This window comes from Camelus bactrianus, chromosome 21 (genome assembly GCF_048773025.1).
Source record: "Camelus bactrianus isolate YW-2024 breed Bactrian camel chromosome 21, ASM4877302v1, whole genome shotgun sequence".
NCBI lineage: Eukaryota > Metazoa > Chordata > Mammalia > Artiodactyla > Camelidae > Camelus > Camelus bactrianus.
In genome coordinates, this window is record NC_133559.1 from 10,265,825 (window position 1) to 10,281,451 (window position 15,627).

Consider the following 15,627-nt stretch of genomic DNA (forward strand, 5'->3'; position numbering starts at 1 on the left):
GCAAAAACTAAAACTAAAAAAAAAAAAAAAAAATACATTTGAAAGCAGCTGTCACTGTTCTGGCATAGGGCAGAAATATACACGCAAAAAAATTGGTTTGATTTTTTTAGCAGTTACTTACGTAAGAAAGAAAAATGGAGAATATTTAAAACCCATACAGTGGCTAGTCTCTGCCAAGATTCTGGTCCTGTCTGTCCCCATAATATTAATGACTCCCTTTGGCAGGTATTAGATCTTCAGTGCACACATTACTAAAGTACAGAAGTTTCCAATCTGAGCAGTAATTTTCAAACTTTGCTCGGCAGAAGAAGCGGTGGGGGAGCTGAGACAGGATGGGATCACTTCCAGGTCCCCGTCTCTACTTTTTATCTCAGTCTGTTTTCTACTTTGTACATGTCTGCTTGCAAAGCTTTCTGTCGCTCTGTTTGCTGCTTGGTTTTCCTTCCTTTCTTTTATTTTTTTAATGTATTTATTTAATATGGTTCCAGCTCCCTTCTAAGGTATATTCTATAGTATTAGAAGAGAACTCAGACAGCACCCCCATTTCCAATACTTTGTTCTTGCTACATTAAACAGTAATTTATTATCTCCAGCTTCTAGCCTCCTGCCCGATACAATCGTCCTCCCCTCCACGGAGCTGCATTTGATCACATGATAACCCCAGATCACTGGGTTTCCCCCTGATACCCTTTCTGCCCATGGCTTCCTGCTTCACATCTGAAACTTGCACAAGTTATAATTTTAATCTCCTTTTTGCCAACTTTGTTTTCCACCTTTTCAGCCTTTCCCCTGGAATCTTATCTTGACAAAAGACCCGACTTTCAGCTTTAGATTATCTTCTTTCTCTCAATATTGTACTTTCTCTGTAAGTCAGAAGTATAGGAAAAACATTTAGACTTAGATGGTGTCTCTGTCTTTGTCCTCCTTTATGGCATTTCTCCCCCATTAGATTGGGATGGAACCAAAGACGTACCTCCTTTCTCTCTACATGTTCCAACTCTGATTAATCCTGGACTATGTCTTCTTGGGTGAGTGTCTGCGGCATATTGACAAATGATCTGATTGATTTATTTTCCATTTACTTGAACTCTGGCCCAGTGATTGACTAACCAGCTGGTCGATGCCTCTAGTTACCAAGAACCGGGGCTATAGCAATAGAGATTATCAGGGTTCCTTCAGAATAGTCCTAATCCTGACACTGATCCTCCTTATGGCCTCCTTCACCTCCTTGTTGCGAAGGGTATAGATGATGGGGTTGAGGAAAGGAGTGAGAAGGGCATACACTAAGGCAACATGCTTGTCTGTGCCCTCAGGGTGACTGCCGGGGAAGCCCACATAAACTGTGAAGGCAGACGCATAAAACAGTGCCACCACAGTCACGTGGGAGGAGCAGGTGGAAAAGGCCTTGGCACGGCTGGCAGCTAAGGGCAGCTTCAGCACAGCTCTCAGGATGCCCCCATACAGTCCTAAAATGAGCACAAAGTTGCACCCAGTGGCCACACCAATCACTGCCCCATGGACCCGATGATGCCAGCTTGTGTCCACACACGCTAACCTCATTAGTGGCACCAGGTCACAGAAATAATGGGCCACCTCTGTCAAACAGAAGGGCAGAGTGGCTGTGAGGCTGGCTGGCACAAGTGCAGCTGAGAAGCCAGCCACCCAAGTGGCCCCTGCCAGCCATAACTGTACCTGCCTGCTCATGAGCGCATGGTAGTGGAGTGGGCGACAGATGGCGAGGTAGCGGTCCAGCGCCATGACACCCAACAGGTAGCACTCAGTCATGCCCAAGGAATGGAAGACATAGAGCTGGACAAAGCACACGGCCGACGGGATGGGCGAGTGCCCATGGAGCAAGGTGTTCAGCAGCGTGGGCACGGTGGTGCTGACGTACCAGAGTTCCAGGAAGGAGAGGACACTGACGAAGAAGTACATGGGCGTGGACAGTCCCGAATCTGCCCGCACCAGGACAATGATGAACAAGTTGCCTGCCAGGGTGAGGAGATAGACGCACAGTGTCCCCAAGAAAGCAAGAGGTCGCAGGGTTCCAGTGGTAGCGAAACCCGCAAGGATGAAACTTTGGGTCCCCGTGTGATTGACATGATCCATGATTCCTGGGAACAAGGGGTAAAGACAGAAAATTAACAATGTCAGGATTTCTTCCTCTATTCCAAAAATGTTCCTAGTGCCATGAACACTGAAAATGAGCACCTGAAAGGAACTTAACTTTAACCCGTGCTCCTCACTTTGCAGTAGAGGAACTGCAGTCCTGAAGGCACAAATGGTTGGACCCGTATCATAAGATCTGTTGTTGACAGGGCTGGCACTAGAAACCAAGGCTCCTGGTGCCAGTTCAGTCCTCTGTGTTATAATGTTATGCTCCGGAGACTCAGGCAACTGAATTTCTTCCCTACTCCACCATCAGGAAACAGGAGAGACAGGAAAATTCCTACCTCTACCCTTCCTGTACTTTCCAAAGATTAAATAACCAGCAATATCGGGCTATGGAAAAGAGATAAATCATCCCTTAAAAGTGACTGCTGAGGCCAGGAACCTCCTCTAAAGTTTATAGACTGTTCTTCGAAGGAGTCAAAGAAAAATAGATGGGAAATAAAAGAAATGCAAAATCTCTGAGAACAGTTCCTGAAATCTCAGGTCCCTAGTGCCTGATGACAATTTACTTGAGTGTCACTCTTTTGAAAGGTAATCTCCAAAAGAGAAAGGCACCAGGAATTCTCAAGGAGGAAAACCATGACGTCAGAACACCCAAGCAAGAAGCTTTCTGTAGTATTTTTTTAAGCCTTCATTTAAGTCAGGGATTTGGCTTTGTGAGCTTGCTGGTCACTAGCTGGCGACGCACAGTGGGCTGAGCACCTTCTCCGTATATAAACGCAACTTCTCTTTCTCTAAAATAAAAAGATTTGAACTGATGTTTCCTAAGACTCTTACAACACAGAAAATGTATAGTTTCCTAAAAATCATTGAAAATGTATATGGGCTAAACAAGATTGTATTGTGTAGCACAGGGAAATGTATATAGGACATTGTGGTAGCTCACAGTGAAAGAGAATGTGACAATGAATGTATGTATGTTCATGTATAACTGAAAAATTGTGCTCTACACTGGAATTTGACACAACATTGTAAAATGACTATAACTCAATAAAAAAATGTTTTAAAAAAAAGAAAAGAAAATGTTTATGGGCTGTGGGGGATGCAACACCGCTGTTCCTAAAATTTTCCTTTCATACCCTAGTAGCCCTCTCACAGGAAAGGTCAAAGCCCTCCCCAGTCCTCGTCTTCACTGCTCATCTCTGCTGCACCATCCCTACCTATTACCTGACTGTTTCGACGACATCAGGACTTGTAGCATCCTTCTCAGCATCCTTGTAGCCCAAGACACTTCCCTCCTTATATCTCATTTTCCTGGAAATGCTGGCCTCCCAGGGGATGCTTGCTGTGTGTTCCCTGGGTTTGATGGGGACGACTAGTTTTCAGTTGGGCTTCCTCTGGGGCAGGAAGTTGGGTACAGGAAGGTGAAGCAGAGCAGCTCTGTTTCTCAAATGACTTTTCTCAACTCTGCACTCCCACTTGTCGGGCTCTGAATCAATTCTCAGGGACATTGCCTCCTCTGGGACATTGCCAGAACTTCTGCAAGTTCCACAGAGCTTCCTGTGGGCAGAGACAACCTGTCCTGCATAATGTTATGCACACATGTAGAATAACTCCTTGAGCACCCAAAAGTGAGTTTCCTCTTCTTAAAAATTGCCCTGCAAGGACAATTCTCAGTTTCACTTCCACTCAGCTCTGTTAATCAGAGCTAGATGACCTAAGAAGAATAAATCATCAAAATACCAACTGCTAACCTGACCACAGCATTAAAAAGATCAGCAACATTGTTACTCTCCTTATTTCCAGGACAATTGCCACCACCTTTTCCATGTCCACTATCGTTTATTTATTGATTCAGTTATTATTGAATATTTACTATGTGCCAAACACTGAACCACCACCACCACCACCACCAGTATTGCTGTCATCATTTATACCATCATCACCATTATGATTATATGGGACATTCGATAATGCTTATTCAGTTTTCCATCCCCACTGTCATTTCTATTGCCATCAGTAGCATCTTCATAGACGTCCTTCAGTCAGCTTGTGAATTCTGACCTCGACTGGGGATAATACATAAGCATGAACTGGATGGGTATAAAGGCCATGGAAGTAATAGATGGAAAGAATTAATTCGCCGGAGAATAGAAGATTTGCATCATTGGCCAATGCAAATGTGGTTTAACATTTAGAAATCAGAGGCAGAGGACAAGGTAATAACAAAATTAAATTGGCTATCAGAACATTAATCATGAAAGATTTGCATATAGAGCACGTAAGTGTTAACTCTCCTCTGATTAGCCAGGGAAATCTTCCTATGAAAGCTGGAGTTGTTTTAACAACATAAAAAAATGTGCTACGTGGTTTTGAGAGTTTTACTTTAGAACATAATGGAACCTCAAGATTGGAAGAATCTGTCCTTAAGTAAAAATTTTTCAGATGCTTGTTCAGTCTTTAACAACCTTGTGCATAGATTCCACTTCATGTGAAACCCCTGGCCTTTCTCCAGGGTAAATGGTTGCAACTACCATGACAAAACTGCTGCATTCCCCACAGTCCCAGCACGAACACACCTGTAATTTGTAGTCTTATTTATGAACCTACAAGGGAGATTCTGGGACAGACCGCACCCATGCGTTGTAGTACCTCCTCCTGGCTTGCACTAAAGGGTGTATAATGGCTGTGTGTTGCCTCTAGAAAGCAATCAGTGTGACACAAACATCTGTTTATAAGAAGCTCATCTGCAAACCCAAATCGATGCAAAAATATATGCAAGATATTTAGCAATGTAAATGAATAAGAAGTGAGGTGCTTGACTTAAAAGTAACATGGAAAGGGAAAATAAAAGTTGCAGCATTCCCAATTCAGGCCTTGCTCGGCCAAGGAAATTGTTCATTTTCCTCTCAAGTTACCCGCCACTGGTAAAATGTACTCCCTTAACACTTATTAGAAATGGAGCAAAAGAAAAGAACAAGGTCTGATGTCTCCATCAAGAAATTCATGATTTAGCAAAGGAGACGATTAAAACTGTTAAGTGTTAACAAATTATTTCAAGTGTCAACATTATACAATGATTATTAATATTTGGAAAAAGCCTATGTTACAGGAAATTATTAGAAAGGAATGGATGAATAATTGCTTTAAAATAATGTTATATGTGATTTTAAAATTTTATTCATCTAGATATTCTGTATTATGGATATATTTATACATAATATTGTTTTCCGAGGAAAAAATGTGATCCAAAAGTTAGAAAAGGTGTTACCAAAAGCAGCTTAAATAGTGTGTGGAGAGGGGAGATAATAGTGATTCATTCATGAAATGCTTTCTATTTCCCATACCTCCTACTAGGCAAAGTTTAAGATTCATACAACACAATCCCTTCCCTCAAGATGCTTAATTTGGAGTGTGAGTAATAAGATCCCCAAATAGGCATTCATAAAACAATAAAGGCACTTAAATACATGAAAAGATATCCAACCTAACTCAGAATAAGATACATGCAACTTTAAACTATACTGAGATGTTTTTATCACCTTCAGATGGACAAAGACCTAGAAGTCTAAAAACACACTTTGTTGCAAAAACCGCAGGGAAACAGACATTTTTATACGTTGCTCGCAGGAGTACAAAATAGCAAAATTAATTTGGAGGAAATTTTAGCAATATTTATGCAAACTATTGATTCCTTTGTGTGCCCAGCAATCCGGCTTCTAGGAATTCATCTTGCAGGTATGTATATAAAATGATGTATAAGTAGCGTTTTTCACTGCAATTCTGTTTGTAATAGAAAGGCCGGAAGCAACCTGTGAGCCCTTCAGAAGGGGACTGGTTAAATTAAAAACGTAATGGAACACTGTGGAGCTGTTTATCAAAAGGGGAGGCACTTCCTACCGTGATATGAAATGGTCTCCAGAGGGCGTATAAGATACTCCTCGTTACTTGCTTTGCATAAAGAAACAGTGCACTGTTGTATGAAACACTAATGAAAGTTATTTCCTATTGGGATGGGGGGCAAGCTGGCATGGGGCAGACGGGTCTGGGTTGGAGAAATTCTCTTCTACATATATCATTCATGAAATGTTTTGCCTTTTTAATAACGTTAAGTATATTATCTATTGAAACCAACACGTTTAACTGTAAAATACATGTCACTACAGTGACATAGTGCACTCATGTATCCTGGTTTGCCTAAGTGAGTTGTGGTTAATGCCTGTGGTCCCACGATAATTATTAATAGTGCCATTTTATTCTCTTTTGGGGGGGTTGGGGTGGTAATTAGGTTTATTTATTTTCTTGTTTGTTTTTAAAATTTTTTTAATGGAGGTACTAGGCATTGAATTCAAGCCCTCATGCATACCAAGCTGGCGCTCTACCACTAAGCTATACCCATCCCCTGCCCTGCTTTGTTCTTAAAAACACTTGGGCTTTTCTTCAATGATAAACTATGAATACAACCTATGTGATAGAATGTTAACTTTGATACTACCACAGAGTATGTGGTTTCAACACGTGTGTGTGTGTGTGTGTGTGTACACATGTATATAATTTCTCTGCCCTGATACACTAACAATTCTTCTCTTTCTGCTTTGTTTCAGACAGAAACTGGGTACTTCAAGAGACTAAGGAGGAGTCTTTTGGTAGATCCAGATGCCACAGTTCAGGGAAGGTAAAATCAGAGTAATAATAATCATTAACATTTTCTGAATCCACTATTTCGGCATCTCCCATTTATTCCTCCTTGTACGTCTTCTTCTTTATCCATTCTGGACTGCTACTAATTATTGAACTCATATCCCTACCTACATTATATTAGTCCTTTACCTAAAATATTCTCTCCCCCCCGCCCCTCCCCTCATCTAGGGATGGTCACTAGATCCATCATTTTCCCACGATCTTAGACCAGTCAGATAACCTTTCTGAGCCTCAGTTTATATACCTACTATTGTGAGAACCCAATAAATAGCATTACTGTGCTCCTACTACTTTGTTGGAGGTAATATACAGGTATCAAATTAAATTACTGATGGTTGGTCTCAATGGACTGGAAGATAAGGCTATTCTGAGTGTCATTTCAACTGATCTTAACAAATTAAGGCTAGAAATCCCCCTCACAGTGAAGTCAGTCTCTGTACTGTAGGCCTCAGGCTTCTATTTGAAAAACAGAGAATAATAACATTTGTCCTGTCCTGCTGAAACATGAGAGCGCTCGGTGGTGAGCATTAAAGGGTTGTACCTATGTGTGGGTCTGTAGGAACTCTGTACATGGGGAGGAGTGCAGACAGCATGGCACCTCTGTTCAGAGGCCCGGCAGCCCAGGATGAGCCTGGAAACCTTCGAGCAATGTGTGCAGAGCCAGTCCTGGATTCTCCCTCCTTCTCAATTAGGTCTCAGGCCGTTGTATTGAACCTCCACGTCCCGAGGGCTTTTGCTCCTACTTCCCTTTGGTCAAACAGAGGAGCCTCGGCCCCACCGCTGAGTTATCACCACCACACACAACTGTTTCCAGGACCTGGCTGCCTAGACGTCCCCCAGGGAAGCATGAGAGACAGACCGAGCCAGCTAAGGACATCCTTCCCCAAAACATCTCTTCTGGGCAACTCAGGGGAACAGAGCATCGGGCTAACAAATTGGCTAATGAGAAAGTAAACAAGCTGCTTAGCTGAGCTGGGGAAGCCGGGGGCTGAGGCGAGGGGACTGTTCCCAGGAAGGGCTCTGCCTGCTTAATGAAGCAGAGCCTCAACTTCCATAATTATCAACAGTTTCTCTGCAGAGGCCTCCCCCGCTCCCTGAGTTGTGGAGCAAGGAGACTTGGGGAGGCCCCAGTTTTCTCCTCTTGCCTCCCTCAGTTAATACTAATTGGGAAGACGAGAATGCAAACCACAGCATCAAAAAAGCAGGGCCAGAGCACAGCCCTCCTAGGAGTCGTCTCCCCAGGCCCGCAGGAGACACCAGCCTCCCAGCTTTGCCTGAACCTCCAGAAGAATGTCTGCTACATTCCTAGGAAGCACCGGGGAGGGAGACTGGGAGTCAGGGGGTCTGGGTTTTAATCTAGGCTCTGCCACTAACTCACTGTGACTCACAGGGGGTCACACACCTTTCCTGAGGTATACATTTTTAATATATACAATATGGAGATTAGACTTCATGAATTACCTTGTTTCTCTGAAATATAATTTTATGAATTATGATAAATGATGTGTTTTGTTCTGATACCCAGTAATAACATCAAGAAATAACAGTGTAGTATCCTCACTTCTGCTTTAAAAAACATTTTTTTTATTAACTATAAAGGAAGTGAAGAGAGAAGTAGGAAATATGAGAGTAACATAAATATATACCCCAAGAGACAACCCCCCCAAAAAGGGGTGTACGCCATCTGAGTTCAAACAAAGGAAGGTCTTGCCACACTTGTTTGCTCTATCAGAATATTTTTTAAATTCTCATTTCCTTTTTTGGGGAAAAAATGATCATTTTCTTTCAGAAAAAAATAAAGCAGTTCTAGGGTTGGGGATTAACAGACACACATCACTATATATAAAATAGATAAACAACAAGGACCTACTGTATAGCACAGGGAACTATATTCAATTTCTTATAACATATATTGGAAAAGAATCTGAAAAGAAAAAATATGTATCTATATGTGTGTATAACTGAATCACTTTGCTCTACACCTGAGACTAACATTGTAAATCAATTACACTTCAATAAAATTTTTTTAAAAGATGAAAATAAATACTGAATGTAAAGTAAAAAATAAAATAAAACAGTCCTGGTCATCTGCATATTTGCACATCTCTGCTTGTCTGCATACCCACAGACACATACATATATGGCACCGTGTCTCATGACTCTCAGACGGTACCAAAAAATCCGAACCACAAGTGCAATTTTCAGTGTTGGTAATAGTACAAAGAACTCGCAGTAAGAAACCTTGGGTTTGAATCAGCAGTTGTAAAATCATAATCAAAAATCAGCAGTTGTAAAATTTAGGGCGATTTAGCTAACCCCTTTTTGCCTCATTTGCAAAACTGAAAGGTTAATAGCACCCATCTTTAAGGTTGTTGGGAGAATTAAGATAATTTATGTTGGCTACAAGAATAAAATGTAACTGTTACTGAATGCAAGTTCATGTGCCCACCGCACCATGAGGCCAAAGAAATTGAAACATTGGAGTTTGGAGCAAAGAAAGGTTTATTGCAGGGCCGAGCAAGAAGGACAGAGTGGCTTATGCCCAAGAAAACCCAAACTCCCTGAAGGGTTTCAGCAAAGCACATTTAAGGGTCAGATAAGGGAGGGAGGTTGCAGGATACACGATCAGCTCATGCACAAGTCTCTGGTTGATGCTGAGGTAATGGAGTGGTTAACACTACAAACTCCTAGGTACCAGAAGGCTAAGGGTCTACGTGCTCTCCATCATCAAGTAGTTAATTTTTTCCTTTTGGTGGTGGTTTTTAGCATCAGAAAAACTCAGTAAATATGCATGAGATACCAGATACTTCAGAGAGGAGCCGCAGCAGAGGAAATGGGGAGGGGTCTGAACTGGAAGGCCCCACAAGGTCCTGCTCAGTGACAAAATTTGTTGATTGCTATTATTATCTGCATTTTAGATACACACCTAATACCTAATAGAACCAAGGAGATGACTCCTAAATCCATCATGGAAGAATTCAACAAGGGGCTAAAATCCCAAAAAGTTTTTGCTCTACAGAGCCACAGTGTCCCTTCAGAGCCTGCAACCATTCACAGACCAGGCTGCTTAAAAGTGGTCAAATCCACTTCTGAGACTTGCGCAGACTCAGTTTTCTTTGAGCTCCTGAACACGTCTGACAAAAAGCAAGCAGACCAGAGTATGGTTGTAAGTATGATGGTGGAAGAGATGGAGAAGGAATCTTTCCATGTTTGTGTACTGAGTAAGTTGAACAGTTTAGGATAAATTTGATTATGAGTTGTCTGCTGGAAATCAGGATGCCTGCACCACAGATGAGTTGCCTCTCTCCCATTCAAATCATTTTCCAGCATTTTTTTACTCCTGAGCAAGAACATTTATTTATTAGTTTGTTCATCCACTGTTTATTGAGCACCTACTATGTGCTGGACACTGTACTGACTACGTGTAGATACTGGGGAAACTAGCCATTTTATGGCATGGTACATGATATTTTTAAATTATTTCATGTGTGTTTGAGAAGTTTATAAATCCTGGACTCACAATCCCTGAAGTCAGATAAAGTTTCTTAAGCTGTTAATTGTGTTGGTCAAATCTTCTAAATCTTAATCATAACTATTGTTTTTTTTTTAACCTTGTTGTTTCAACAATTTAGAGAGAGATGGTGAAACCTCCGGCGGTAATGGTAGTTTTGTCAGTTTCTTATTCTAGTTCTTTTGCTTTCTTCCATATATTTTTATATACAGTTTACATACATACAGGTTTCCACCACTATCTGAAAGGAGATTGTTATTCTGAAACCTTTCATGAGCCAAAAGGGCATAAAGCGAAGAGGATCCCCTGCTTTCCAAAAGTTCGCCTTATGCCACTTTACTTTTACTAAAGATTTACATTAGTCCTTTTTTTTTGCTAACTGAAAGAAATCCAAAGAGGATTTTCACTTTTACCAAAAAAAAAAAAAAAAAAAAAAAAAAAAAAAGCCATAAAGCCATTACTACACTGATGTGGATCTTTTGTAAAATTGAAGAGACATAAGGCAAAATTTCAGGAAGCAGGGAGTACCTGCATGTATACAAGTATATTTACTATGTGTGTATATTTGTAAATCAAGGGAAGGAAAAAATGGCAATATGTTGCCATATTGAGTAATGTAAAGAAATAACACATTTTACACACACACACACACACACATACATACACACACAGGGTATACATATATATACATATACACATATATTATGTAAATACATAATTTCAATTGCATTTTCTTGGGGGTTGAATACTTTGTCATTATGCAGTGAAATTCTATCTGTACTGACATTTTTTTCTAAAAGTCTATTTTAAGCTCCACCATTATATCTAAACTGGTTATACAACTTTTAGATGACTTCATGCTTTATGTGTATTTTGTCAAAGACATGTACCTGGATTTATTTTTTAATCCAAATTGAAAACAATGTGTTTCTTGTCTGTTCATGTACATTTCAGGCTTTTCCATATATAATATCATGTCATCTGCATATAGTGACAGTTTCACCTCTTCTTTTCCAATTTGGATCCCTTTTATTTCTGTTTCTTGCCTGATTGCTGTGTCTAGGACTTCCAAGACTATGTTGAATAGAAGTGGCGAGAGTTGGCATCTTGTCTTGCTCCAGATTTTAGTGGGAAGCCTTTCAATTTTTCATTGTTTAGTACTGTGCTGGCTGAGGTTTGTCATAAATAACTTTTACTATGTTGAAATATGTTTCCTCTATACTCACTTTGGTAAAGATTTTCATCATAAATGGGTGCTGAATTTTGTCAAAACCTTTTTCTACATCTATTGAGATGATCATATGATTTTTATTCTTCAATTTGTTAATGGGGTGTATCACATTGATTGCCTTGTGCATACTGAAAAATCCTTGCATCTCTGGGATAAATCCCACTTGATCATGATGTGTGATCCTTTTAATGCATTGTTGGAGTCAATTTGCTAGTATTTTGTTGAGGATTTTTGCATTTATATTCATAAGTGATATTGGCCTGTAATTTCCTTTTTTTGTGATATCTGTATCTGGTTTTGGTATCAGGGTGATGGTGGCCTCACGGAACGAGTCTGGAAGTGTTCCTTCCTCTGCAATTTTTTGGAATAGTTTCAGAAGGATAAGTGTTAACGCTTCTCTAGATATTTGGTAGAATTTGCCTGTGAGGCCGTCTGGTCCTGGACTTTCGTTTGTTGGGAGTGTTTTAATTACTGGTTCAATTTCAATACTGATAATTGGTCTATTCTTATTTTCTATTTCTTCCTGATTCAATCTTGGCAAATTGTACATTTCTAAGAAAATGTCCATTTCCTCTAGGCTGTCCTTTTTGTTAATGTATAGTTGGTCAAAGTAGCTTCTTATGATCCCTTGTATTTCTGTGGTATCGGTTGTGACTTCTTTTTCATTTCTGATTTCATTAATTTGCGCCCTCTCCCTTTTTTTCTTGATGAGTTTGACTAAAGATTAATCAATTTTGTTTATCTTTTCAAAGAACCAGCTTTTAGTTTCATTGATCTTGTTTTTGTTGGTTTTTTTTTTTTAAGTCTCTATTTCATTTACTTCTGCTCTGATCGTTATGATTTCCTTTCTTCTACTAACTTTGGGTTTTGTTTGTTTTTCTTTCTCAAGCTGCTTTAGGTGTAATGTTAGGTTATTTGAGACTTTTCTTGTTTGCTGAGGTAGGCTTGTATCATTATAAACTTCCCTCTGACAGCCGTTTTTGCACGTCCCAGAGGTTTTCAATCATTGTGCTTTCATTTTCATCTGTCTCAGAGTATTTTTTGGCTTTCTCTTTGATTTCTTCAGTGATCCACTGGTCCTTTAGTAGCATATTGTTTAGCCTCCATGTGTTTTCAGTTTTTGCAGTTTTTCTCTTGTAGTTGATTTCTAACCTCTTAAAAACGTGGTCAGAAAAGATGCTTGGTACGATTTCCATTTTCTTAAATTTACTGAGTCTTACATTGTGGGCCAGCATGTGATTGATTCTGGAGAATGTGCTGTGTGCATTGAGAAGAATGTGTATTCTGCTACTTTCAGATGGAATGTGCTATCGGTGTCAATTAGGTCCATCTGGTCTAATGTGTCATTTAGGGCCTGTGTTTCCTTATCGATTTTCTGTCTGCGTGATCTGTCTATGGATGCAAGTGGGTTGTAAGGTCCCCCATTATTGCTGTGTTATTGCTATTCTTCATTTCATGGCCTTACCTTTCCTGCAGGTCAGACAGTGGGCTACCCTCATACTATCTGCTAATTGGTTTCATTTATTTGACATCTCAGGATTATTTTCCAAATTGTGTCCATTGTACTCTATAGAAAAAAATGTAGAAAATAAATTTATTAGGTCCTCAACCCTTCTAGAAACTTATTGCTCTTCCAGAACTGGAAAGAGTCATTGCAGTGATAGTATCAGGCCATTACTCACTTGTGTTTCTGTGGAAAATTCTGAAAGGCAAGGGTAATCACGAAATTGAATCATGGAAGTAATGGATCTGAGTCATGGGCGGGAGGATAACTGGGGCAAAATTTATTTCCAGACACTCCAGGAAAAGTTTACGTGTAAGTAATGATGTTACGCCTCTGGTATGTTAACTGTTACTCACTATCTAGATATATCACATACTTCTGAAACCAAAGGTAACTTTACAGACAATTTTTCTCTATTGAGGAAGCGTGGTCAAGTACTGTAGTCACAGACCTCTACCAAGATCTCTTGCCACTGCCACTGTGTGAACAGGAAAGGAGGAAGCAGTGGCTGGGTGACTTTCCTTTCCCCTTTGAGAAAAAAGCTGCGATTCAGGGATTTTGGTATCTACCAACCCACCTTCAAATCAGCTGGATGGGAAAGTTCTAACGTGGTAAGTCTTTTCAGACATTTGCGAAATAAATAAATAAATAGTATGTCTAATGTTTCACTGTGACTAAGACGTTTACAGCAAGAAAAACCGTTTGGTTTCTCTGGCTAAGGAAAGACAGAGCTAAGGACATCGATGGGAGGAGTCTCAACAGTGTTTCATAACCTCTTTGTCTCTGGGTGTTTCCCACAGTGTGAGGTAGCCAGCACCAGCCAAGTTACTACAAGACTCTAACCAGTGTCATTTTTGGAAACAACTTCATTTCCTTAGCATTTTGGGATATTACAACATCCTGTAGTTCAGTTTCTGAGAGTTTTACTGATTTATCTTCCTATTCAAACAAAACAAGTATTTGGTTGCTGCATTTCTGAAGATCTCTAGATTTGTACTACTGCGGAAGAATTTCCAGTGAGGTGAGTTCTGTCAAGATTTTAGTAGAGAAGATCTAGGTATCTCGTTGAGATACACAAGATCACAGGAGGAGAACTGGTTTGGGGGTCTTTGAGTAGATAGAGGGGGTGAAGGCTGGTACCAACATATTCAGAAAAGTGAAATCCGCAATAGCGTGATTATAATCCTTTACTTACGAGGAAAATAATAGACATTTTTCATTATATCACAACTGAGGCTCGAATAAAGAGAAATGAATTTTGACTATCGCAGATTTTAAAATTCATTCTCCAGGTGTTTAGAGCGTGAATTCATGTTTAGAAGATGGCTTTGGTGTGGGTTTTCTTAGCTTAATGGCTGTCGTGGAGGCCTGGGGAAAAAACATAATGGCATGAAAAACATATTATGTAATAATATTAAGTAAACAACAATTTGGACCTAAAACTATATTGCACGATATTATTCCAACTTTACAAAACATGAGAGCAAACGCACACATGAAGTAGAAAATTTCTCAGTTTCAAAAACACAATCATGCAAATATATGGTGTCTTAATATAGTCACAATATTTTATGTAGTTCAGCTCCGTCCTTCACCAGGTATTAGAGGCAGTTTCAGTTCTTTGGGGACTGTTTTCCTCAAAGTCACGGGTAAACATTGGTTGTAAGAATTTATAGGAAAGAGGTCATTGGAGACGATTAAATCTATACCTATCTTTTGGAATGCTTTGGTCTTTTTGTAGAGTCTGGTACATAAACATTTCATGTGTTTTTGAGAGGAATGCAAAGTTTTAAGCATTTAGTTTTAGAATTCTCTAAATGTTGGCTTCAATTTTTTTTATTTGAACTTAAATGTGTTGATTTTTCTACATATACTTTTCTTTACTTTGTTCAATAATTAAATTATGCTAAAACCTCAAACTAAAATCGTGACTTTGTCAAATTTTCCTTATAGTTCTCTTAATTTCTAATATAAATATTGTATGGAGAGAGAGAGAGATATATACTACAAAATGCTATTTATAATAATATGAAGGAATATAAATTAATAATAATATGTACTTACTGTTGTCAGATAAATACATAATTTAAACTGTTGCAGTTAAGTTCTTTCTGGGACTTAAACCTTTTATCATTGTGTGGTAAAACTCCAGTTCTGATAAAAGTCTTTATTTTAACATCTTAAATAAAGCTACACAAATACAGATACACTGCTTTCTTTAAATTAATGTTTGCATGATAAAACTTTTTGCAACTATAATTTTAAATCCTTTAAACGACCTTTTGTCAACAACACATAGGTAGGTTTTTTTAAAACCCGGTTTGAAAACTTTGTCTTTTAATGAGTGTGACATTTTATGTACATTTAGCTGAAATGCTGTATTTGGGCTAGTTTGTAATACTTACTCGTAACACTTAGTACAGCCTTCCTCTTTCTTCTTCTTCTTTGTCTATAGTTTTAAATTTATATATCTAGCTTCTCCTTAAGAACGAGCAACATGGTGAACATTCATATCCTCATTTTTCACTACCATCACCCCACCACACAGACCTACTTCCTCTTTTGTTT

The 15,627-nt window shown here is 39.4% G+C and overlaps 2 protein-coding genes across 2 annotated transcripts in view; one reads left to right on the forward strand and one right to left on the reverse strand.

Annotated features, from left to right (window-relative positions):
- Nucleotides 1–1,164: 1,164 nt before the first annotated feature.
- On the reverse strand, nt 1,165–2,109 carry LOC105069577 (olfactory receptor 6N2-like). The gene has a single exon (XM_010955722.2). It carries the CDS (start codon nt 2,107–2,109, stop codon nt 1,165–1,167), a length of 945 nt encoding a protein of 314 aa, XP_010954024.2.
- An 11,734-nt stretch (nt 2,110–13,843) lies between these two features.
- The window catches only part of IFI16 (interferon gamma inducible protein 16), a 55,695-nt gene continuing 53,911 nt past the window's right edge, over nt 13,844–15,627 (forward strand). Inside the window, exon 1 of the mRNA XM_074349653.1 lies at nt 13,844–14,080. The gene's annotated coding sequence lies outside the window, so the exon portion shown is untranslated. The remainder of the gene's footprint in view (nt 14,081–15,627) is intronic.